At 42.8% G+C, this 24819-nt stretch overlaps 1 protein-coding gene across 1 annotated transcript; it reads left to right on the top strand.

Moving 5' to 3' along the window:
• The first annotated feature begins 142 nt into the window (after positions 1–142).
• On the top strand, positions 143–24819 carry LOC8037706. The gene is made up of 6 exons (XM_040499608.2): positions 143–323; positions 5765–5829; positions 5896–5966; positions 10984–11106; positions 15284–15410; positions 23683–24819. Exons 1-6 carry the CDS (start codon positions 156–158, stop codon positions 24050–24052), a joined length of 924 nt encoding a protein of 307 aa, XP_040355542.2. The 5' UTR covers positions 143–155; the 3' UTR covers positions 24053–24819.

Genomic DNA, 24819 nt, shown 5'->3' with positions numbered 1-24819 from the left:
TTGATATATTGTAAAACTAAAATAAAAAGCAAAACAGATGTTCATAAAATGGAATGCTAACGTTTTAATGACAACGTTTGACCAGTTTGACGCCGTCGAGCTATGTTGAGCGGCTTCCTAGCCGTTTGCGAAGACGAAACCGCTCAAAATCCAACATGGCGCAGTCCCTCCGCCGGTGTCCTGTCTGTCCTGTGCCCACGACCGGATTTATTTGGTCGTGGTCTTGCCCTGCCGCTGCTCCCTACCACAGTACCGTCGCTGCCACTCCCGCGGAAGGAATTTACGGTTCGCGCGTGCCATGCCACTTGCAATTGCAAAGAATTGTAAGTTCTGCGTGCCTACCTTGTGTCCAGCAATGGACAGTCCGTTACTTGTCGTCGGCGTTTTCCAGAGAATCGAAACAGATGCAGCATTTTTCGCCCTCGTTGACGCATTTATTGTCATTCGCATGACAACGAAAAACAATTTACACTGTCACCTTAAACAATCGTTGCTATGCGAACAAAAACAAAATTAAGAATGCGCGCAGCATCTACGTTACATAGTGCTTTTTCAATGTTAAAGGCTATCGCCGGGCACTAAATATTTTCGTAGACTCAGATGCAACTATGGCGCGAGAATATCCGTATTCGCGATTTAAAAACGCAATACAGTAATTTTTCCTTAATTTGGTCGATCGTTTTGGTCACGCCGCGATCTAGGCCATATTTTTGTGGACTGATGCGTCCCCTTACAATTCTAACTCGTTACAGGGCAACTCCGCTCAATTCCGAAGATTTCGGGATAATGAGTGATTTCGAATAAAAAAGCCCTAGTAAAAGACACTACGTCGTTTGCTTCGCGAAAAATGGGATATATATTTTTAAATCTATTTTTAACACGAGCGGAAATCGAAACCGAAACTTCGGCTCCGTCCGGCAACATTGGCCTCGGGCCGCCAAGTACATGGCCATCACGTGGTACGAGATGTCACGTGATCCTCGGCCCAACGACAGGCGGTATGGGGGCGGGCGTGCTGCGTGCAGCAGGCGCGAGTGTCGTATGCACCGCACTCTTTGCCACGTTTTAATGTCTACGGCATTCGACGATGTCTGCACAACTGCGGCATAAGTCTGCGACTCTGCGCACGTGGTGTCCATAGTGTGGACGAAACTCCGAGAGGCAATAATCACAAACGGTGAGACGGCGGTAACGGCGGGACCACGGCGGGCGGTTGGTCTGCTCCCAAGAAGCGCGCTGCGCGTACGCCAATCACGTGGACACCGCTGAGCGCCGAGAGGCAACGTTGCTGACGTCATGCGCTACGCTCGATCGGAGAAATAAAAACAAGCAAAAGGGGACCATGATGATGACGTTTAGCTCAATGTTGGCTCCGCCCATGCCGTAGCCTTGACTGCGCTGTTGGTTGCGCCTGAATTCGCCCTCTCGAGTCAGCCGATTTCGGCAACTTGGCGAGTTGCAAAGTTTGCCGGACCGTTTAAGAAACATTTAGACAGAACTGCGTCGTAATATTTGACGTGTGGTCTTCCTAGGCGATACTGAAGAGGACTGCATTGTTTTTTAAAAACCAAAAATGAAGCGGAGTTGCCCTTTACGTTAAATAGAGAAACCCGGAGTACGGACTATGAACAGCTAGTTTGGGAACGAAAAGGGCATATACGTGTTCTTGTTTATTTTATTATGGTCTTTGTAAAGGTAAACCACAAACGCAAAAAAAAAAAAAAGAAAAAAGAAAAAAAAAATGTATATATATATTGGCCTCGAGATCGACCTAGAGGTGGTGCTATGGTCGCGCTATCATCATCATCAAAGCGGGGATAGGAGAATGGCCACCCGATATGCTCTCCACGTTCGCGCTCGAGACTAGGGGTGTCGCAAACTTTTGTCGAACCAGATTTTTAGGTCGAACTTTCGGGGTTCGACTGAATCGAACCGGTTCGACGAACCTTCAAACTTTTCACCAGATTCGACCGGTTCGACTTTGTGGATAGTGTGGCCAGGCCTTAATGCAAACATGTCTAGGTTTGAAAAAACAAATTTTATGCAAAATATTTTTTTTTTATTTTATAAACAGGAGCCAATTCTAATCACTGAAGAAGTTAATAACTGAATTTTTTGTACTGTATTAACTGAAATAAACAATCAGCGCTGCCCTTAATTCATTCCTCAGCCATCACCATCCAATCCGAAGCCATCTGGCCAGCCTGTGGCGCATGCGCACACGAGTCCAACCTCAATACAAGGTTCGTCGAATTTTCCACTAAAAGTTCGAAAAAGTCGAACCTGGTCGAACTCGAACCTCGGCCGGTTCGCGACACCTCTACTCGAGACGGCGTAGATTCTTGCGTTTATTTTGTCGCATACTATCGGTAGGAAAACAATTCTAGCGGAAAAGGATGCGGTACTGTTCGTTGCTTCAGTGAAGATCGAATTGTGTTGCCAGCGTGCAGCCTAAATTTATATAATCGCTTCTGTGGGTGCGTCGTCTGCTCTAGGCAGACGTTGGAAAGCATGGATCACCACGACTGATGCTTGTCTCCGGCTGAACTGGAATATTTATGTTAAATATTTGTTTCTTTTAAAATGGATGTATTGGTTCATCAATGTGGGAATTAAAAAGAAAAACAAATTCCAACCCAGATAACATAATACTGGTACTGTGGGCTGTGAAATCGCAGCTTCTGTGCTTTTTTTTTTTTAACTTCTAGCTTTTGCAGTAATATAAATATTACTGCAAAAGCTAGGTAAATGGAGATAAGTTAGCGCTGTATTGAAAATTACCATGCTATTGAGTTCCTCTGCCCTTTTACTGGGCCATAGTGTGGATAAGATTTTTGGAGTCTGAACTAATCTACTGCTTTGCGATGAGGAGAGTGTGTCTCTTCTAGTTAAGATCTGCAAACTGCACGGTTGGCAGGACAACTAAAACAAGTGAAACAAACTGTTCTAATATATCTGCCGTGACTGTAATAAACGAGTGTAACTGAGAAAAGCAGCGATGTTACTGTTATTAAATGCTTTTCTCGGCAGTGTGGGTTCACCCGCTTGTCTGGCTACTAATCTTGTATTCAAACACAGTAGACTCTGCAACCACAACAAACGACGCGCACCACGACACAGACAACATCGGCCGCAGTGATACACTTTTACTGATGGGGGCTAGCGACCCTCACGAGACTCCCATCAGCCTCCGCCCTCACCTAACGTATATTGGGACTGGGCAGTTCATCGATTAACTTTCAGATTATTCAAGTAATGCTTTAGTTGCATATTTTTTTGCCGGTTAATTGGAGCCTTGTGCTGGAGAAAGTTAACAAGGGAGTAAAAAATGCCTGCTTTAATATTTTTGACGTCTTTATTTCTTTTGTGACACAGGCTTGCACGGTAAACCACTTCAACGTGCTTGTCATTTTACCGAGGGTGATTATACTGTTAAAGAAATAACTTAAAAAATACTTAATTTTAAAAGGCCCCGTGTTCTTATTTATGTAGGACTCGCAGCGTGAAGTTTAGAATGGGTAATGCAATATGCCATTCATGACATAGTAAAACCAATAAAAAAATGTGTAGTTTTAATGTATTTCACGCAATATGACCGGCGAAAAATCAACATAGGGATTTATTGATTGATTAGTCTATTAAAGGATAGCGATCAGTTTGGTTAATATTCTAATCAAACCTAAGACCCACTCAACATTCAATGCTTTATGAAAGCCACGGTTTGTGCAAGATAACAAAAATATGTGGGACCAGCGATTGTATACAAACCAACACACTAAGATTATGGAAGCTCCCGACTTAATAATAATCGCTTTGCTGAATTTCTATGCATTGGAAACCTTTAGTAAGAAGAAACGGCTACAAAAACATAAAATATTTAATAAGGAATCTCAAGCTGAGCCTGAAACAACTTGCGTCGTCGAGATCCATGTTTCTGAGCGTGCGCCCGTAACAGACGACGCACGGCGGTATCCCCACTTTCGCGCATTTCCAATTTCGGCCGCACGGTGGCAACACGGTTCGATCTCGAGGCGAATAGTGGCTCAAGTCACCAGGCTCGATCTAAAATAGACCCTAAAAATCGACGCCTGCACGTAGCCATCTAAATTTTTCGTCAAAGGTGTATTTCACAAGTCGGTTTTTTCTTGTAAAATTGCAAATCGTAGTTCTCTTTCTGTAAAAAATAAGGCCAAGAAACTTGCCAGGGTCTACCTCGGGCAGCAACGCAGACAACGGGTCCAGTAGCGGGTTGTGTTTGGCGTTCGTATTGATAGATGGCGCTACCTCATAATCGTGACGGCTCGCGACCGCCGTGGTTTATTAAAATGAATATAATCTTTCTGAAATGTACCTTCGGTTAAAAAATGAATGCAAACAATAAAAGCAAAACTTCAATTAAAAAAAAAAATTTTCTGCATAACGGCGGCACTTTTGCTGCCAAAGGATTTCGTCTGCGTGTCGTCTGCTATCTTTCGCTGGTCGGCTGCACCTTCAGACGCTGCTCCCGACGCCGTCTGTAAATACGAACGGCAAACACAGCCCGCTACTGAATTTCGTCGTCTGGGTCACCGCCCGCCGTAGACCCTGGCAAGTTTCTTGGCTCTATTTTTTTACTAAAAGAGAACTATGCTCTGCAATTTCACAAGGAAAAACCGGCTTCTGAAATACACCTTTGACGAAAAGTTTAGATGGCTACATGCAGGCGTCGATTTTTACGGTCCATTTTAGATCGAGCCTGGTGATTTGAACCACCCTATATATATATATGTACTATATATATATATATATATATATATTTTTTTTTTGTAAGGATTGGTGAAGTTTTTCGGTTACAGAATTCACCCAGAGCTCCACTCTTGTCAGATAAGACCTGGGCACTGACAGTGCTGACAATGGTTAAAATTTTCAGGGGTTGCCAGCCTGAATCACTTGCCCTTCTTTCTCTATCACAGTTGCGAATTATAAACATAAAACTACATACCACCTTCATTGTTTATTATTTGTGATCTTGGCATCGATCGATAATTATGATTGACTAACATTATGGACATTTTTTGGGGGGAATGGAGATTTCTGTATTGAAGAGGAAATACTGTAATAGCAAACAGAAATATTTGTTTCCGTGACATGTTTGTTTCCGGTTTTTCAAAAATGTGTAACAATAATTATAGTTTCTGATATGCGTTACATGAAGCAAACACAATGTGAAGTAAATATGCAACCCTGTCGGAGGCATGTCTAAAAAGATATTTAAATGGTTACTGGTTGTGGAATCTCAAATACCAACCTGAATCTAGATGATAAAACGTCAATTGTTCAACCTGTGTAATAAGACAATTAAGGAAATGTTAGTGGGTCAGATGTTGTCCAGCAAAACTTGACATCTTAAAGAGCGAAACACTCCAATTAGTTTGAATTTTAGCTGCCAAAGATCCTGGTAACTTGTGCAGTTTCAAAGCAGGGAAAAAAGTAACTCCTTCCACTCAAAACCCACTTGTGTAAAGCTATATGTTCTTTTTCCCATTCCTTTGGAGATTAGCATTAATACAGCAGATACTGCTGTACTAGTGCTCTTAATAGTGTAACTTGTAGGTCCTTTTTTTTTTTTTTTTAGCGCTTCTGTTGTAGTTTTTTTTGCCAAAACTTGCCTGTGCAGGCATTTTTGGTTTGTGCCATGGTAAGTTATATTACAGGCAATTGTCTGCTTAGTGTACCTTGTGGAAGGAACCACATTTTATCTCTTCACCCTCTGAAAACCTTGCAGGCCAACTCCCTCCAAAACTGTCCTGAAGGCAACCTGGCAAATGACGCTGCTGCCCAGGAGACAAGGTTTGCCCCATTAGCAGGCTTAACTCTCAGCAACAGGCATTCTTGATACAGTTTCATTATTTACAGCAATGCAACCAGTTTAACCAAAACGAGCATCACCGACTCTTGGCCTACTTCAGGAAACCACTTACCTCCACGTAAGGGTGCCCACCCAAAATGACGAGAAAAACGGTGAAAACAGATCACTTAAAATGAGACAGCAAAACTTAAAAAAAAAATTGATGATACACACAGGGGCACTTGCTACAAATCACGGGACACTGGAACTGATACCATAGATTGTGGACAGAGCAGATTTGCATTTCACAATGTTATAGACACGTGAGAATTCGCCACAAACTCCTGTATCGTGGTAAAGGATACTGCACACCGTGGATGCAACAGATTCATGTTTCACAGTGCGATAAACATGCAGAAACCGACTACAAACTTGCGTGCCATGAAAGCCAATCTCACTTGCAAAGATCGCAAGCGAAAAACGTGGGAACTTGCTACAAACTTTCATGTCACAGCTACCGATATTGTGCGCGCAGATGACAAGCAAAAACACAGGAATCCACGCAAACTCATTTGTCACGAGAAATAGGGGATCTTAGCGAGGGTGCCCTTACAGGATTTTACGGTGGTGCAATGCAACTGTCCTACAATAACTTTTTTTTTTTACAATTTGTAGAGGGTTTGTTTTGGATCCTATTTCTGTAGCTATTTTTTACTCAAGTGGTGTATTATATTCTGTTGATCCTTACTGGTACAGTGACATCTTTAATGACACTGCTACACTTACATTTATCACAGACTGTTGCAGTGGTCCTGCAATAATTGAGCAGTTGCTGAAGTGCCAGGTTTCATAGCTCCTCTGTGGGGACAGAGATAAGACCTGCTCATCGTTACTTCTGACCATGGTGATGCAATCTGCACTGAATCTCTTGGAAGTGTATCAACGCAAATATAAGATCTACCAGTCTATATTGCATTATATATGGAATCATGATGTACTGCTATTGTAAACTGCAACAGATTGGCCATCACAGAATCTGTAGTGCTGGAACAGTTAGATACTTTGCAAGTATGTTACAATAAATGGTGGCATGTGCGTTACAGCACATGCTGACATTAAATTGAAGCTAAAGCAAATTTGCCAACGTTTGCAGTAATGAAACCTCTGCTATATAATGACTGTGCTCCGCTTGGCAGAAGCTTACAGTCGAGGCTTTGTTGTTAAAGATTGGTATTGAACCTCAGATACTGGAATTACTCACCCACTTGCATCAAGTGAAAAATGTTCATTGAAAACTCATTCTCCCTTCATTTAAAGAGTGAGCTATGCATTGAATAAATTTAAAGGATCATTAAACAGAGACAGGGCTTCTTAAGTGGTTGATGCTTTACTCTAATCCAGACACCTGCCTAAGCAAGAGCCCAAGTGATCACCATGAGTATATGAGTTAGGTTGAGTTCCCTTTAGTTATGTATTTGTCTTATATTTGTTATGGAGGCACATACCTATGTAGATGGCTTGCATGAGAGCAAAATTTACATGTAAACCCAATCATCCAATTTAAAGTTCAGCGTTCAAAGAATTGTGGTTGGATTAACTAATTGTAATTGCATTTGTGTGCTTGATTTTGTTTTTAGTTATGTACTTTTTCTGTTTTGCTAAATTGGCCTTTAGTGCCTATTTTAATCTGCAGTATGTGCTGTGGCATTAAAGTTAATAATGTGCTTTCTCTCTATAACCGACTGTCTTTTCTCTATGCGCTCCTTTTCTAAAACTCGTAGGTCGGCCCCGGAAGAGTGTCCAAAAAGAAAATATGGCAACCGGTACATTCCTGCTTTGAAGAGAGTCGTGTGGATAGTTGAGTGTGTCAAACTTAAGTGGCACACATTCTTTGCACAGGTTGCCTCGGTGGCTCTGAGGCAAAGCGCCGGCCTAGTGACGCCCAGGTGGCGGGTTCGAACCATGCCAAGGCGCACACAATCAGACAAACACTTATTTGAGAGATTGCGCCGTGTAACCAACATTTCTGTTGCGCGTCAAAAGGTTGAAATTAATACCCGGTCCTCCGCTGAAGCTTGCCTGATGCCTCTTGTTGGGTTGGGACGTGAAACCCCCAAATTTGATTTGATTTTGATTTCATCCTCTGCACAGTGCTTTTGTTTTCAGCAATGTGAAAACATTGAATAAAAATAACCACTGTCACCCAGGCTCAGGTTCTTGCAAGAAACCGACTGCCCCTTTTTACCTCAGTCTAAGATGGTCAGCTCACATATTCTTTGCTACCATTGCATTTATGTCGATCGAACCAGTGTGGCACAGTTGTAATGGTTGCGTTTGTGTACTGTTCGAAACTGGAGTGTGAAAGATTCTTTGGCTCAAATAGAAGTCTTGCACTGGAAGTAGTTTGTTTTACTGAGTAGCTTATGATGGGGGGGGGGGGGGGGGGGGATATAAATGTTAGGGTTCGAAAATACAAATTTTCCAATGGTAGATTCAAACAATATGCTATTCGATATCCGCCTCTAGATGAACTGCAATATTCATATTTTTCGAAGTGTGGATTGGCCCAGTTGAATGTCCTTCATACCAACCACCGGTGCGCTGCGGAGAAGCAACATCCACAGGGCTCGTTTCCACGGGTGTCGCTTCTCCGCAATGTACGGGTGCTGCTAAGTGCTCGCTGAGAAGCGCACTTATGGGGACTAACCTGCCACAATCAAAACTTAGAAAAACAGAATTATTGCTGTCGTATACTTAAAAAGAAAGCTCGCTTTCAAAGCAAAATGGTGCATGTGTGTGTTCATGGTCTATTTAAAAAGAATAGGAAACTTGGTAAATGTTGATATCTATGTTGCAGGAAAAGTTTCGAAACCATAGCAATTATGCAAGAGTATATGTTGGGCAGAGATGTCTTGACAGCCTGCATTCATAATTCATGAATGTCTGTTTAGTTGTCTCAAATTCAACATTTAAGAATGAATATTTGCATATATCAAGAAGATTTATAACTGCTTGATTAGGTATTACTGAGCATCTAGGTGTCAATATATCACTCTAGATGTCAAATAAGTCATTTACTTGCCATTCCGATATAGGCATAGAAATGTTTGAGTGCACAGTCCATAATTATAGTTGAATTAAAATTAGCTTAGAAGCAGACAAGTGAAAACTTGGGAACAACTTTTACAAGTTCAGCTACGTTTTCGTTTAAGTATGGTGCATTTGTGAAAGGTGTCATGTTTGTGTTGCCAGTGTTGCTTTTAAGGGTCCTTATATGTTGACATTCTTTACTGGTTACTTAATTCCAAAGTAGGTGAATGCTAAGATGCTTGTATCCAGATTGGTGTTTAAATGTTATTTGAGAGCATCCGTAGAAATCAAAAGGTGTGCAAGCCACTCATTCAACAAGCTTTAGAACATATTTTTGAAAAAATACAAACTTTCTTAAAAGTTTTATGTGGAAAGTTTTACATGTCTTCTATTTAAGATTTCTTTTAAAAAAATGTTCAATTCTTAAAAGTCTTAATGTTCTGTGTGATCTATTCCAGGATTTATTAAAAATCTTAATATCCAGAAATTTAAGCATTCATTTGACCAATTCAGTATGCTATGTAAAAGGTTTCCAGTTAGGTATTGTAGTTAGATGTCACTATTATTGTCAGTGTTTCTATGCAATCAATTTAGTTTTATATGAAAATTAGCCTACTAAGTGTGAATTATATCGTGTTGCACTGCTGCACTGAAGTCGCTCGTGCATTTTTTGCAGGAACTGCTTTTGAATGTTCACCATCATGTATATCTTGCAGGTTGAAGCCTTGTCTCAAGAAAAGACCAGAACATGCCTCATCCCTACATCGATCAAGGCCTTGCCACCACCAGCATTTTACAAGCACAAACGTTTAGAAGTGTCCCTGTTTGCACTATTTTAATAGCTTTGCAATTTGGCATGTTGGGTTTGGGAAAGGACCTCAATCAGTTCCCTCCTTCAAATGAGAGAGGAAGACAATGTTACAAATGCAAGTGACAGTATTTTACTGCAGCTCTGTGATAACAAACTTTACCGACCGACCGGGTTCAAGCACTTGACTGAGACAATATCAGAGAAGAGTACTCAACGTCCGGACTCTGACACCAAAATTCACCAAACGAGTTTTTCGCCGCATGAAGTCCCAAATGAACCATACGATTTGGTGCAGCTAAGCCTACTCTGTCGGGCCTCAAGTTCGGACGTTGAATACGAAACAGAGCAAATGCAACTGTATCAACAAAACTGCATCGCATTGGCTTCATTCAGATAAAAATGTCACTTTGGACTTAATCAGATGCCTCTTTCCAGAGATAGGTTTGAAGGAGAGGGAGAGAAGCATTTTTAGAGTGGCCAAAGTGGTTTGTTGCCTGTAGGGGGTGACCCATTCCTTCCAGCTCCCTGGTGTGTTATTGGCAGGGTGTGGTTTTGGTGATAGGAGAAACTTTGGGGCATTCTCACAGATGTTTGTTACTAGGGTAGGGGCCACAGTGCATGCATGTGGGTGCGTGTGGTGCACTGCTAATATTGTGTTCGTGATGTTCAGCGAATAGTGTGTTAATTTGTGTGCGTCGTTGTGGCATCCTCTTGCTAAAGGCGCTAAATGCGTTATCGTGTGAAGATCTCTGTACTCCGACTTCTTTGAAGTTGTACATTATTTTTTGAATGGTATGATTTGGCATTGGCTTCCTTATTAACATAATGACTTACTACTCTCAAGGCAGGATAGGATATTCCCAAGCGTATCAGTGAATGGATATTTCCATGTATAGCACCTATGCTAGATGGGTGTACAACACCATGTTATAAAGTTATGTCCATTAAATTCACTTTTATGCTCGCACATTATTAAGTCATTCACTTGCCAGTGGGCAGGCAATGCCTGTGTGTTGCAGTTTTTTTTGGCTCAGAAAGTGTCAAAGACTGCCTGTTTTTATTGATGTCACTACATATTTCATCAAAATATGTGTGCATCGCTATGCCTTCAATTGGTGGTTCTTAAGTCGAAAGGTATCTGCCACAACTGCACTGTTGATATCTCGGGCAAACTTTGGCACTGTTGTGGCCTTCATGCTACTTCGGGCAGCAAATCGGAGCTGGCTCAATCTGATTTGACACATCTTCCCGGCAGGTCCTGCCATGGGAGCCATCAAGGACGAAGGGGAGAGTTTCGGCTACGAAGGCACCGAAAGCGAGGATTTTTCAGAAGATAGGTCAGGCGGGTTGCAGAGGGAGACGCAGCAACGACGGGAGGGCGAGTACAAGTGCCGCTTCTGCGATTCCTCCTTCTTCAGCAAATACGACGTCACGCGTCACGAAAGGACACACACTGGAGAAAGGCCTTTCCGCTGCCGCTTCTGCCACAAGGCATTCATACAGAGGAGCCACCTGCTCCATCACGAGAGGATTCACACGGGTGAAAAGCCATTCAGGTGCCAGACTTGCACGAAGACATTTGCACGGAACTCCTACTTGATAGACCACGAAAGGATCCACACAGAGGAAAAACCATTCAAGTGTAGCCTCTGTAAGGCTTCGTTTGGAAGTAGTTCAAATTTGGCACGTCACAGAAAATTCTATTGCGGAGACCGACTGTATTGATGTGACCTGCAGACAGGTAGTCGTGCAGAGGACATTTGACTTTGTACCTTAAAAATTACCACCTGTGAGGAATACTTAGTCACGGAGTTAGTTTGCATTTGAAATTTAAAGGCTTCTGTAATAAAATTCTAGCATTTTTTATTGCTTAATTCTTTAATGATGGGATATAAAAAAATTGCTTAAAACATTTATTTTTTAAGATAATTATGTTTAACAAGATCAAATAAAAGAACAGAGCTGAAATAAAAAAATTAACTGTCAAATTATAGCCTTGTTGCATGTAGGCAGCAGCAGGCAAAAGTCGGAAGGGGGCTTCCTTGCGTAACCTCTATGGATTACTATAAAATGTCAATAATATCATAAAATATTAGCGGCAAGAGAAAAACACCCATATTTTCTGCCATTCTTTGCCGCCGCGTATTTGCTCGCCAAACTTTTTTTTTTTAACTATGCATATATTTTTTACTAGATGACGCTGTATGGATGGATGGATGGATAGATGATAACGGCTGTAGCCTTTATAACGGGCGGTAGCTTGCGCCATCTAGGCTAAAAACAATAACAGAAACCTGACTTCTTCTTTCAAACCAATGTGTTTCTCTAACTCTCACCGCGCCATAAAGATGATCGCTGGGCAGACCATTGGCAGATTGGGCAAAAAAACTAAAAATATCACCCCCCACCTCCTCCCCCGGTGTAAGGGAGTCAACAATTTTCCTCTGGTCGAACATTATTGTAGGCCTCACCTAACACCTGGGGGACAGGGTTGAGACCTTGGGCTGGAGGGGATCTTCAAGACTGCTGCCAGACTACTAGATTAAACAAAAAAAATGTGAGAAAACCAAAACATTTAAAAAATATTATTACATGGTTTGATGCGTGTAGGCAACATTCATCAATAAAGGATTAATGTCAACAATGTTCTGACCATACCACACAGACACCCAACTTTTTGCTTGAAAACGCACCAAAACATTAGGAATATACCGAATGTCATGACGTTGATATGCACTTGAAAGAACCGCTGCTTCGCGGAAATTCAGTGGCAAGCTGCGTGTGTGCAAGCCCTGTCGAACCGGATTTTCGTTCTCTCCCGGCCTATGGAACCCTTGCGGGGAGGGGCAACCAAAAATGGCCAGGTTTTAACTCGTCGACCATGCCAAGTGGCAGACCTCATGACTAGCGTTCGGTGTTTTCGGATAAACCCGAAAAAGTTCAAGAAACCCCCGCTGGTGAAATTTTGGTCAATTCGGATTTATCCGATGAACTCCGAATTTTGATGTGCCAATGCCCCCCCCCCTCCCCTTTCCACCCCCCAAAAAAAATCGAACAATGTAAAGATGGTATTTTACAATTAAGTTTGATCAGTGCACAGGGTCAATGGTTTTGGGAAAATGCCATCACAGTTATCTTTCAAATCTTGGTTCATTGACAGAAGGGATTTTACTGCTTATTTCGTCAAGGTTCAGGACGACATGTCATTGTACTTTCGGGTCATGTCAAAGGCCTCTGTATTGGTTTCCAGTTTGGGCCATACTAATTGTGCTTTGAGAGGAAGGAGGGGTTGTGTTTTTGTAACAATTAAACCTATAGACCAGGGGTGGCCAACCTGCAGCTCGCAAGCTGCATGCGGCCCTTCGCTTGTTAATGCGCGGCTCGCGGCCCCCCCCCCCCTACCACCCCCCCCCTCCCCGCCTCCCTCCCGGTCACACGAGCACCTCCCTCAAAAAGAAATGGAACGTGTTTTAAATCAAAAGACAGGTTGCAGTTTGGTGATCTTATGGGACTGCTACCTTACGTACAGTTGAACTGCTTTTGACTCGGATAGATTGAAAGTAGTTTGAGTTTCTGACTAGTTGTAGAAGTTTCGGCGTTCAGACGCCTTCCCCACATACATTTTATTTTCAAAAAATAAAATGTAAAAATTTTTTTTATTTTTTGCCAACCTTGATTTTTTTTGAAAAAACAATTAATTGGCAACATTTTGATGCATCATATAGCTCCATATGAAAATTAGGTTAACAAAAGCGTTTGCACGAATCCTTTGAAAATCCCTACTTTTACCATGGTCGGTCAGGAAGGGTTAAAGCATCACGAAAAGTATTCTTCGATTGGAGTTTATATAGACTTTTTATATTGGACTGTATATGTTTTTGCTGTTTTGGGGCACCCTTAATTTTTTCAGTATTAATAAGCTGTGAATTAGCAATCGGGAATGAGCAGGCTCAAACTGCAAGCACTTCTACATTAGCTACCAAGCTAAAGTGTAAAAGAGCTTTCCAAGTTTTAGTACTACACGCCTTTTACCTTCTGCAGAAGCTTACGGTATGTTCTTCACCGATGGTTTCCCCTTGACCTTTGAACAGGCAATGCCTTAGGGGTGACTCTTAGTCTAATAGAGTAAGGGCCACTGGCAGCAAAGAGCATTCATTACATTTGTCAGGAAGTGTATAATGGTACGTGGAACTAGTAAAATTATTGTCCACCTTCCGGAATGCCAGCACTACTCCTTTTGGGCTGATTGCGGTGACACCTCCACAACCGCTGCTAAGATGATCTAATACAGGGGTGGCCAGACGGACATGTGCAAAGATTTTAAGTGAAGATGTAACTTGATAGGATGGAAGCTTGGGCGAGTTGGTGAACCATACTTGACGGTGACAGCGCAGGAAAAATCAATCTCACACCAGACACTCAGCGCGTGTGCTTGTCTTCCTGAGTGTCTGGTGTGAGATTGATTTTTCCTGCGCTGTCACTGTCAATTAAGTGAAGAATTACAGTTAAAAAGAGGTGTGTCAGTTTTTAATCTTTTTAAAATTTTTGTGTTTGTTGGTGGGGACAGTTTCTTCTTAGAAAGCAATTGCTCAATATGTCTTTTTATTGTCTTTTCTCATTAAACAAGTACCTTAAAATTTGGCTAGAATTATGTGCAGTTGTGCACGGCTCGGTTAGGCGTCTATCCGTCAGGGTCACACACTGTTTTCATTTTAGCTCCCTCATTGTTGAGATTGGAGCCACACAGTAATATGTTCATTTGAATATTAACGGAGGTTTCTGTCTTGCAAGTCTGACCTGGGCATACTTTCCTTCTGACACCTGCCACCAGTGTCCCTCGTACCACAGGACCGTTTCAGCCCTGTGCCTGCGTCGAGTTCAGAGAGCTCCACTTCGATTGCTCCCCAATATTGCGCAAAAGTTTCCATGGCTGGACAACCACCATTCAATGTATCAACCATAAAAGGATTCTGAATTTCATCGGGAAGGGGGTACGCTTATCAAGGAGTCGCAAACCACACTTGGACATGCAAAGGGCCATGTGCAGCTCGTCAGCTGGTTTAACCACCCTTGTCTAACATGGAAAAAAAAAACATATTGCGCTATATGTATAATTAGACAGCATGAAGTGAGTTGGCCCAAATGGGTGTCCAGTATTTGCAGCAGATGAGACATTTTGCCAGTAGAGTTCAACTGCTGGCCTGAAGTTCTTAGTTTTACATCGTGCATATAAGCACTCACATGCTTATGTGGGTCGGATAATGTACAGTACAAACGGTTGCAATAAAAGCTAATATTATAAGTGCAGTAATGACACGCCTGCACGCTGGTACGATGCTCATCCGAATAAAAACGAACTGGTGGGGGTTAAACCCAGAACCCTTTGGTTCTGCACGCAAACTTTTGTTCCTTGTGCTCCGGGCTGCAGTGCATTGGCACACTTGATCACTGATCCCCCATCTAATATACATGTTTTAAATTAAACTCCCAAGAAACTACTAGGGGTTGGGGAAAATGAGAGTTCCCTTAAATCTTCTGTTGCCTCTTGCGAACAGTGCAGGGCAAGACGGAATGGCAGGGCAATCGGAACCACATTGACTTGGGTGACACCGACAACAAGCCCCCTTCTCCGGAAAGCGAGTTGGACAGGCGGCAAGTCAAGAGCCGGCCCCAACAAAAAAGGTTGCACCGATGTCGCCTCTGCCCTTATTCCAGTTCTCGTGCATATTGTGTCACCATTCACGAAAGGACGCACACGGGAGAAAAGCCATTCAACTGTCACGTCTGCCAGAAAGCATTTACTCGGAATTATGGTTTACAGCGTCATATAAAGACTCACACAGGTGAAAGGCCATATCGGTGTGAGGTGTGCCGGAAGGCATTTCCACAAAGTTCCGACTTGGTGCGTCACAACAGGATGCACACTGGGGAAACACCTTACAGGTGCAGCAAGTGCGGGAGCATGTTTCAAGATCCTTCCAACTTCGCACATCACAAAACCATTCATGAAGCCGTTTAGGTGTAGAGGCAATTAAAACCAGCATCGGAAGAATATGCGTATGTGACGAGTTTCCATCCTGTGATAACCCTCGGGAAGGTGTGTGTGTTGGCAGTTTTACTGGCCTTGTGTTTCTCATGGCAGCCGGATATTTGCTGACACAAGGAAATGCAGCTTTGAAATTTTATTGTTGAGTTTCATGACTTGTGAGCATTCATAGTTTGTGATCGCCACTCCACGGACTGCTGTAGCACCACTGTCCCAGTGCCTTTCTTGTTCAAACATAATTTGGGTTTTTAACCTGTGATTTCGTGTTTGGAAATATGTCAAGTTCCCTATCTCTTACAAACTGATGAAGTGAAATATGGTTTAGCTGAAGGCATCTTCAATGCTATGTATAAGTTGCTACATGTAGACCCTGTATAGACAAAACCAAGTCTATAACCATTTGATTTTTTTTTAAACTTTATTTTAGTTTTGTTATTTATGGGGCAACTGAACATGCTTCATGTTGAATTGGTTTTCCTAACATTGCAAAACATGTACACACTACTTGTGTCCGACAGTTATTAATTTAAAGTCGATTTAATAGATCAGAAATAAATTGCTTGCCGTGTACATGTTACAATTTTCTTGTTGCCTAGTTTCACTGAAGGAGAATTTTACATACGCTGAGAATGGTAACATATACCTTGTTCACCACCTCTTTTACACTTAAGCTTCACCAACTGAGGTTATAATAATATTGGCAACTACAAGGATGCAACTGCTACACCATTTGTGCCAAAGTGTACCATGACCAAAAGTCTGCTACATTTTGCATCAAAATGCCCATTTTGCTCATAATTGTGCCACACCTGCACCCGGATGAGCCGAAACAAAGCAAAAACAATCAAAATATTCCATTATTGGGTGACCCTAATATTCAGAAACTGTACAAAATTGCTGTCACAGCACCTCTACTCGCTGTAATTTGTTTGATCTTGGGTCAGACCACAGCCGAAGGCTCAACCATACCACAACCACAAACAAGCATACTAAAAGTGGAATTCACGGGGAATTCACTGTACCCGATTGGTTTGACCGATTAAGGGGAGACACCGCTCTTTGAGGCAAAAATATACAAAGAAAACACATTTTTGAGATTGCGTTTTTTGAAGGTTGGCAAGCACTTATTTTGTCCTGAAGGATTTTCGTTAAATGAGTCTCTCTTATCTTGAGGTATTGTCTTGGAAACAAAGTACCGTAAAATGGATCTGTGGATTTTTTTAAATATTATTTCTGAGTGAACTATTTACACCCTTTACTATTTTATGGAAGCCATATCTCCACTTCCACATATCTAATCTTCATATTTTTCTTTCTCTGCTAGCTGTATGTGTGACATATGCCATAAGGGGTACAAATATATTAAATAGGCTATCAGGCTTTTTGTAGGTGCCTTTTAAGCATCCTTTTGAAACTGGAAAGTTCAAAAGTGTCCTAAGAAGTTTATAAATCACCCTAGAGCTTTTGTTTATACCTTATTGGATTCCACACACCTCTTAGTTCACTGATATATGTTTATTTTCTTTTTTCAGTATTTCAATTTGTCTTAATCCTTCCCATAATCTTTGCAAATTCAATTTTTAATATTAACAAAATTAACTAGGTTGCATCAAAACCAAGTATATATTTGTAGTCGGATTGTAATGGCAAATAAGCCATGTAAATTCCATTTGAATTGAACCACAAGTTATATAAAAAAATCTCTAGCAGCAGTGTTGCCCCTTAAAGAGAATGAATGCCATGATGTTGCGCTTTTGAAGCCTTTTGATTGGTCCCCCCTTGACTCGTAGCAACTGCTGCACTTTGACTTGAGGTAAAACAAACTTTAGAGGTTGTTTGCCAACCATGCTAGCCCCGTCATCTGAATTTCCAAACGACATCGGCAACGTCAGGAGCTAAAAGTCGCCAAGCAAAAATTTGTAAAATAGCGGGATGATGGCTACTGGGAAAAGACGAAACCTGATTACATCATTTTACGATGCCGTGCTTCCGTGTTGTGGCTACAGTGTGTCTCGGTACATGCGCCTCCTGCTTCAATCTTAACCGCCTCTCACCTGCGCATTGAGCTTCACCGCTTTGCACCGGAGTGCTTGGAGCAGTGGCTTGGGTAAAGGAGCCCCTGGGCATAGCCTCCTCTATACTCGCAAAGCCTGGCAGTTCAACGATGGACCTATAGAGTGCCCGGTCGCAGATTTGGAGCGCGAGGATCCGGTAGCGCAGAACAATTCTCGGGGAACCTGGATGTCAGCGCACAGCTTTTGCAGGACCCGAAACATAGTTTTCAAACCAGACGAGAAGGGAAGCGGTAGCCCGAGAAATACGAGAAGCACGAGCGGACATTCCATCGCTCGGGAAAAGCGTGTTTTGGCGTCTCGCCGCAGCGGGACGCCCGTCGCGTGGCTTTCCTCTCTTCCGTTGTCTGCCGCTCTACCTTTTCAATTTTGGCGGCCGCTTCTCGTGGCGATCTGCCAGGCTTGGTCAGTGTAGAGGAGGCTTTGGCCTGGGTTAGCGCAACAGGCTCGAAAGATATGCCCGACAGGTCGACCTGACTTCCTTTGGTCTCGATTGTAGGTTGACCTGCAATTTTAAAAAGCAGTGTCGAGAAAGAGAAAAAAAAAAATGCGGGTCCATCTGTGAATGATTATGATAGTCAAGGCAGTTGACACACAGCAGTCAATCGAAAGAGCTGCAAACTTTGACTCGACCCTGGTTCCAGCATCGCTAGAGGGCAGTGTCACTTTTAAAGCGCAAGTTTAGGCCTTCATATTTGTGGGCGGCTGTTATTGCAGTTTATAATATCGGAGTCTTGATTTTGGTTGGTACACAAAAATTTGGGAAATGCGTTTTAATAGGCGTTTTAGGGGATATGCTGGCCCTTGCTGGCATTTTACAGGAAAGATGGGGGGAGGGACTTTATCTCAAAATAAGTGTTGCGGCACGATTTATTTCTTAGTAGATTCTTTTTCATACCCATTGTAAATGGAACCTACTCTGACAAAAGCCTTATTCCTAAAAAGGGGGCTCTGTGTTTCTTTCGTGCCCTGTATATTCTTATCACAAAGGGTAACAAGTAATATGCTTCCAAATCAAAGAAAAACCCTCAATTATTATCGAAGATAAACTCATTTAGCGATGCAATAGCTTTTACTTTCGAGTAATGTGCTAACAAGTGTTGGCATCTGCTCCAAAATCGTGTGTGGCTGCTCCAATATTTTGCCTGCTACAGACGGTCGAATGCCGCTTATGTCACTGCCACTATTAAAGGAATAGTGCAACGATTTTGATGTTAGAAGAACTTGCAGTTTGTATTTTTTATAATGTGTGTCCAGCACAAGTGAGAAAAAACACACCACCTTGCCCCCAAAAATTTTGCTATTCCGCTGCTTAATCGCAAAAGAGGAAGCAATTCGTTCGCCGATCTGCAGCCGGTAACTATGGTTATGGTAACTACGGTGAAACATCTTTTGGGGGACACACGGAAGTCAACAAAACCTCTCCCTTTTTGCTGCTACACTGACTATCAGCCCCTTGGCGAACAGTCTTTTGCGTTGCTCACTCGCCGTGACCTTCGGCAAACTAATCCTTGGAAAGTCGACAATCACCGAGGAAGCGGCTGGGGTTCTGAAGAGAGAATCCAATGGGAAACCAGATGGTCCCCCAGAGTTGTCAATCCAAAGATGACGTGAGAGTTGAGGTGCACTTTGACCTTCGATTTGTTTCATCTTTTTAAATAAAATCTAGCACACGCAAGAAAACACAGTTTTCTCTTCTTCGTTCCATAGGTGACACAGATTAATTCCCGCAGTTAATTGACCAAAATCAAAGAACCATTGCACCGCCCCTTTAGCTTTCGCAAGAACAGTGGTTGAGTCAAAAATGAATTTTACGTGAAAAAAAAAAATTTGTTCGCAATATTGTGATGCGAGGCACGATTTAGTCAGCATTCACCTCCTTTCCACCTGTTTTCTTGGCATTTCAGGTTCGTGGAGGAGAGGTGCATCGGCTTGACCATCACATTGTGGTGGAGAGAATGTATACCGATCTTGTTGAGGTGGAAAGAGCGTATGACCATTCCATGATGTCATTGACTTTGCGGTCAGATTTTTAAAAAAAATCTCGCACCGTCAATACTGCTCTAAAAATTACCCTCATGGTCTTCACGCACTCATACCCCTCACGCACTGATGGCCCTCACGTTACTCACCGCCCTCACTCCCTCATGGCCCTCACTGACTTATGGCCCTCACGTCCCTCACGCACTCATACCCCTCATGCACTCATGGCCCTCACGCCACTCAGGCCCGCTTCAGATGGGGCAATTTCGCCCAGAAACTTGACGTCGCAACACCAGCAACACGGGCCGCCCGCGTTCACACGCAGCAACCAATTGCCACAATTTGCCATCATCATCATGAAATTATATTTTTCTTGCACTATTTAGACACACAATTACACGCTATAAACATGTTTTTATGCATTTAAATCTTGTTGAGAATACTAATGCATCTTCTGAAACAGTTTATTTCCAAAAACGATCAATTTCAAATGAGAACCAAGTCTTTTGTTGTCATCATCACCGGCACGAGGTACCACATGAAAATATTGCGTCCCTGATTGGATGCAGCCGCTTCAAACGTTCTTGAATTGCTCAGAGTTGCTCCCTTCTTTCGAGCTGGACCCGATCTCAGCAATTCGTGTCGATGTAGGGAAAACTAGGGAACAACCCGCCTGCAACACCAAAATTGCTGAGAAAGTTGCTGCTCTGAAGGGGGCCTCACGCACTCACCACCCTCAAAGCACTCTCACTCATCATGGCCCTCACGTCACTCACCGCCCTCACGGCCCTCGCACCCCTCATGCACTCACCGCCCTCATACCCCAAAGGCACTCATGGCCCTCACGCCACTCACCGCCCTCATGGCCCTCACACCCCTCACGCACTCACCGCCTCCACGCACTCACGGTCCTCACACATGAATTTTCCTCGTTCAGAAACTCACTCACCCTCACCTCACCCATGAAGACGAGGGTGAGTAAGGCGGTCATGAGTGAGGTTCGAGGTATGCTGATAGGACACGTCGCAGGTTTTAAATGGGGGAGCTTTGTCGACAAATGTTCAACTGTGTTCAACTTTCTTTTGCACACGGCTGGAGAGTGATCTCGTGGGCCACAACTTCCGTCGTCTGCTCTCACTTTTTGCCTGAGGGAGACGAGACGAAAATGCATTTGTCGGAGCTCAATTTTTTTCGGGGCAGTGAGTGCAGGCATGTATGCAGCGTTGCCAATTTAGCGGTTTTCCCGCTAAACTTAGCGGTTTTTGGTTCTGTTTAGCAGGATAAATTATTGTTTTGCGGGCAGCGGGATTTTTAGCAGGTTTTATGGCATCTTGCCATTTCTTTTAGAGATATAGGTTTTATATTGATTTACCGTCAACTATGCACCTGTCGTATTCATAATCAGCCACTGTCGTCATTGTTTACACTCAGTAATGTTCTGGTTAGTGAGAGTAACGCCTGTGACATCAAAACATTAAGGCGTCGAATATCGGCACATGCCTCCCTGTTTTGTGCGCGCACGTTTGATGAATTTCCAATGTTTCTTCGACGCTTTTGTGACTGTCTCGTGAAATGGGCCGGGTGAAGTCCGCTCATAAGTTTAGAAAAGCCTTGCTACAAGACCTCAAACTTAAAGACTGCCTACTAGAGGTTCCTGGTGATAGCAGACGAACCAGGTATAGCTATTGCAGAACGGAACTATCTGCACAGCACGTGGATTTGGTTGCACACGCTGAAACAAAGAAGCATGCTTCGACCGCATGCACCTTTCTCCTCTGGCAGGTAGACGACTTTACAATTTGAAAGGAAGTCTGACCAGTCACGCACTGCTGAAGGGTCCCTTGCCATGTTCGTATGCGTTCACTCCACAATTTTGGCTTCGTATCACCTGGGCAAACTGTGTCGCGGCATGACAGATTTCTAGTCACAACAAAAGGAAAGCTTCCTTTCAGATAACATTGATATGATCTATACTGTTATAATACCTTCGATCAGGAATTAAAAAAAAAAATGTTAAAAAGTCATTTTTGTGTTGTGTTTTGGATTTAGCGGTTTTTAGCAGTTTTCGGGATTCCGATTGTGAGTTTTCAATTTTTGAGTTGGCAACACTGCATGCATGGAGTGATGGTGCCGAAACAAGCTTGAAGAATGTAGACACCTGTGCAGTGCCGGCCAAAACAAACCCGCTCCATGCTGCGAGTGGGCACGCATAGGCACGAGAGCAGTGATACCAACTCGCTATAACATTCTACACAGCAGAAACTATTGTCGCCAATCTGCTATGTTCTGATGCTACGTTTTTAACCCTTTCAAATGCTAGGTACAAAACTCTGTACATCTAAAACCCTCACTTTTTGGGGGAATATAACGTATATTGAGACATCTTAACAATTTTAGTGGAATTGTATGCTCACTATGTAGCAACTCAGATTTGTGAAGAAAAGTTTAGTGAAATATATTTACATAAAGTTTGCGAAGAAAATATTTTCCACAAGTGGAAAGCGGCATTTGGAAGGTTTAAGTCTCCTTTGACTTGCCTTATTAATTCAAGTCTTAAAAAACTCCTGAAAAGAAAAAAAAAGTTTTTTTTTAGTCTGGTTGGGACACGCATGTCAAAAACTAAATTTGACGTGAAAAAGAAAATCTTTTTAATTGACGGTGCAAGATTTATTTCACATTCTCTGTGCAAAGTCCACGACGTCACGGAATGGTCATACACTCTTTCCACCTCAAAGAGATGGTCATATCCCCTCTCCACCTCAATGTGATGCCAAAGCTGATTCACCTCCTTCCCGAGCTCATAATGCCGAGAGAAAACAAGTGGAAAGAAGGTGGCTACAGACTAAATCGCACCTCGCGCCGTCAATACTGCTCTAAATTTTTTTTTTTTGTCAAATTTAGTGTTTTACAAACATGTCCAATACTTTAAAAAAAAAAATTTTTTTTTTCCTTTTCAGGGTTTTTTTAAGAGCCCTTTGGTAGCCCCAACTTTACAACAATCCCAATTCTCAAAATTTGTTGACTTGACAAGTTCTTTTAGTAATACTCTACATCCAGTAAGCCTCTCGGAAGACAAAATGTTACCTAATTTTGTTACTCGACTCCGTGATTCCGGTTAAATATGCTTGCATAGGTAATATAGCAGCAATATTATGGAACACGCATCATATGCAGTTCCTGGTACATCTAGGAAGCCACCTCTGTGGCAAAGATGTTGTTTCGTGCTCTCTGTAATGCAATGGCATTTCAGCCACGGTATGTAAACAAGACATGCAGGCGGATACGAGTTGAAGGCGTTAACCAGTATATACTCAATGTGAGCTCTCCCGTTTATGTGTTGAAGAGATGAATGCCCTGGAAAAAGGTTCTATACTCCGTTTCACCTTGCGACGAGCCGCAGCAGATACTACGGGTCACCTGAGCCAGTCCAAGGGAGTGTTACGTGAACTTGGAGAGGGGACACAATGATGGGCAAAAGCGTATCACGTGTTAATTCGCTCCTACCGTCCACTGTCGTCAGACGTAAGGTGAAACGGAGTATAGAGACATACACTACAGCTGTGGCTCTCATCCATTGAAGTTTCAGGGAACTGGAAGAAGTGGTGAGAGTGTTGTAAATTACATGATACGAGAGCTCTGTCATTGGCCCCAATATTTTACTTTGTTTTGCTTACAACCGCAGAACTCGCGCAGGCCGACAGCGCCGTCGTGTAGACGAATGGTGCAATATCGGTGCGTTGGGTTCGAAGCCTGGGGGAGCAAATAGAAGTTGGGAAATATTAAAACTCCCAATCTCGTTTGTTGAGTCTCCTTAACAGTGCCGTCCACTCTTGGGACAACTGGTGCAGTGTAGACCTCGAGGACAGCAACAGCGAGCCAACTTCCCTGCAAGGCATTGTGGAAAATCGGCAACCGAACGTGCAGTTTTGACAGGGTACATGCCATTTCTGCTGCTGCTCCTGTACCAGTCGTTATGGACGTCGTGTTGCCCCGTCACAAAAAGACGCACATGGAAGAGAAGCCCTTCAACCGTTGTGTCCGTTCAAGAGTATTTGCTCCAAAGGCCCACTTGCACCACCACACGAGGACTTGCATGCGTAAAAAGCCATTTCGATGCGATGTTTGTCAGACAGCATTTGCACAAAGTTCCAGTGCAGCATGAGTGGCAGAGCCTTCGCACACCGTTCCTGCCTGCTGGATCATCAGAGAATCCGCCAATGTAAGCAGCCTTAAAAGTATGGGGACTGCGAACAGTTGCACGGGATAGTCGCATAAACAAGTATGAGAAGGGTAAAGGAGGAAAATATGTTGCATAATACTTGTGGCTTGTTGGGAATACATGTTTAGACATTTGCGGTGTGGTTCACTGCATGTCCATTATTTGTTTGGCTCGGCAGGAAAGCCAACTCTATAATGGAGTTTTGTCGGTCGTGTACATTATCAGCTGTTGCCACTCTGAACTGCAGCACCTCTGCTGCACCATTTTTTTTTTTTGTTCCATTATTGATCATCATTTTACAGAACTTACTAGCTTCTAACTTGGGAATTCTTTTTGTTTGAGAATACATCAAGCTCCTTTGAGCACTTTATTATGACTGGATGAGGTGAAGTTGAGTTTTGCTAAATGCAGTTTTGCTTTCTACAGGCTGACCATGTATGAAAAGCACCTCTTCAAATACCCTCCGATTTCCCTATGTTTGAGCCTCTAGTTGTGCCACTGTTGGAGCTGCAAAACATTCCTCCATGTTCAATTGTATTGCCAATATTGTAAAACTTTTCCGTGGTCAATTTAGTAAATTATGAATAAATTGCTTTTCTTTTTTTGTGCACATTATAGCCTTATTGCCTCGTTCCTCTGCTTGGTAAGCATTCAACAAACAGGCATGCCAAGCAACCTTTTTTTATGTCTGGATATCACGAGCTAACGGTGGAGGTACTACACCACTTAAATTATCTGCATTTTTATCCGTGATAAATGTGATCAAATATT

The sequence above is a fragment of the Ixodes scapularis genome, unplaced genomic scaffold, assembly GCF_016920785.2.
Source record: "Ixodes scapularis isolate PalLabHiFi unplaced genomic scaffold, ASM1692078v2 PGA_scaffold4__175_contigs__length_147842914, whole genome shotgun sequence".
Lineage (NCBI taxonomy): Eukaryota > Metazoa > Arthropoda > Arachnida > Ixodida > Ixodidae > Ixodes > Ixodes scapularis.
Note: the sequence above shows the minus strand (reverse complement) of the source record. Positions and strands in the feature narration are given on the sequence as shown.

Excerpts from the sequence above, each read along its gene's own strand:
- LOC8037706 (XM_040499608.2), top strand. The coding sequence starts at position 156 with ATGGCGCAGTCCCTCCGCCGGTGTCCTGTCTGTCCTGTGCCCACGACC. Across the intron at positions 5,967-10,983 it reads AGGAAACCACTTACCTCCAC|GTCCTGCCATGGGAGCCATC; the intron begins GTAAGGGTGCCC and ends TCTTCCCGGCAG. Across the intron at positions 15,411-23,682 it reads AGCCGGCCCCAACAAAAAAG|ACCTCGAGGACAGCAACAGC; the intron begins GTTGCACCGATG and ends GGTGCAGTGTAG.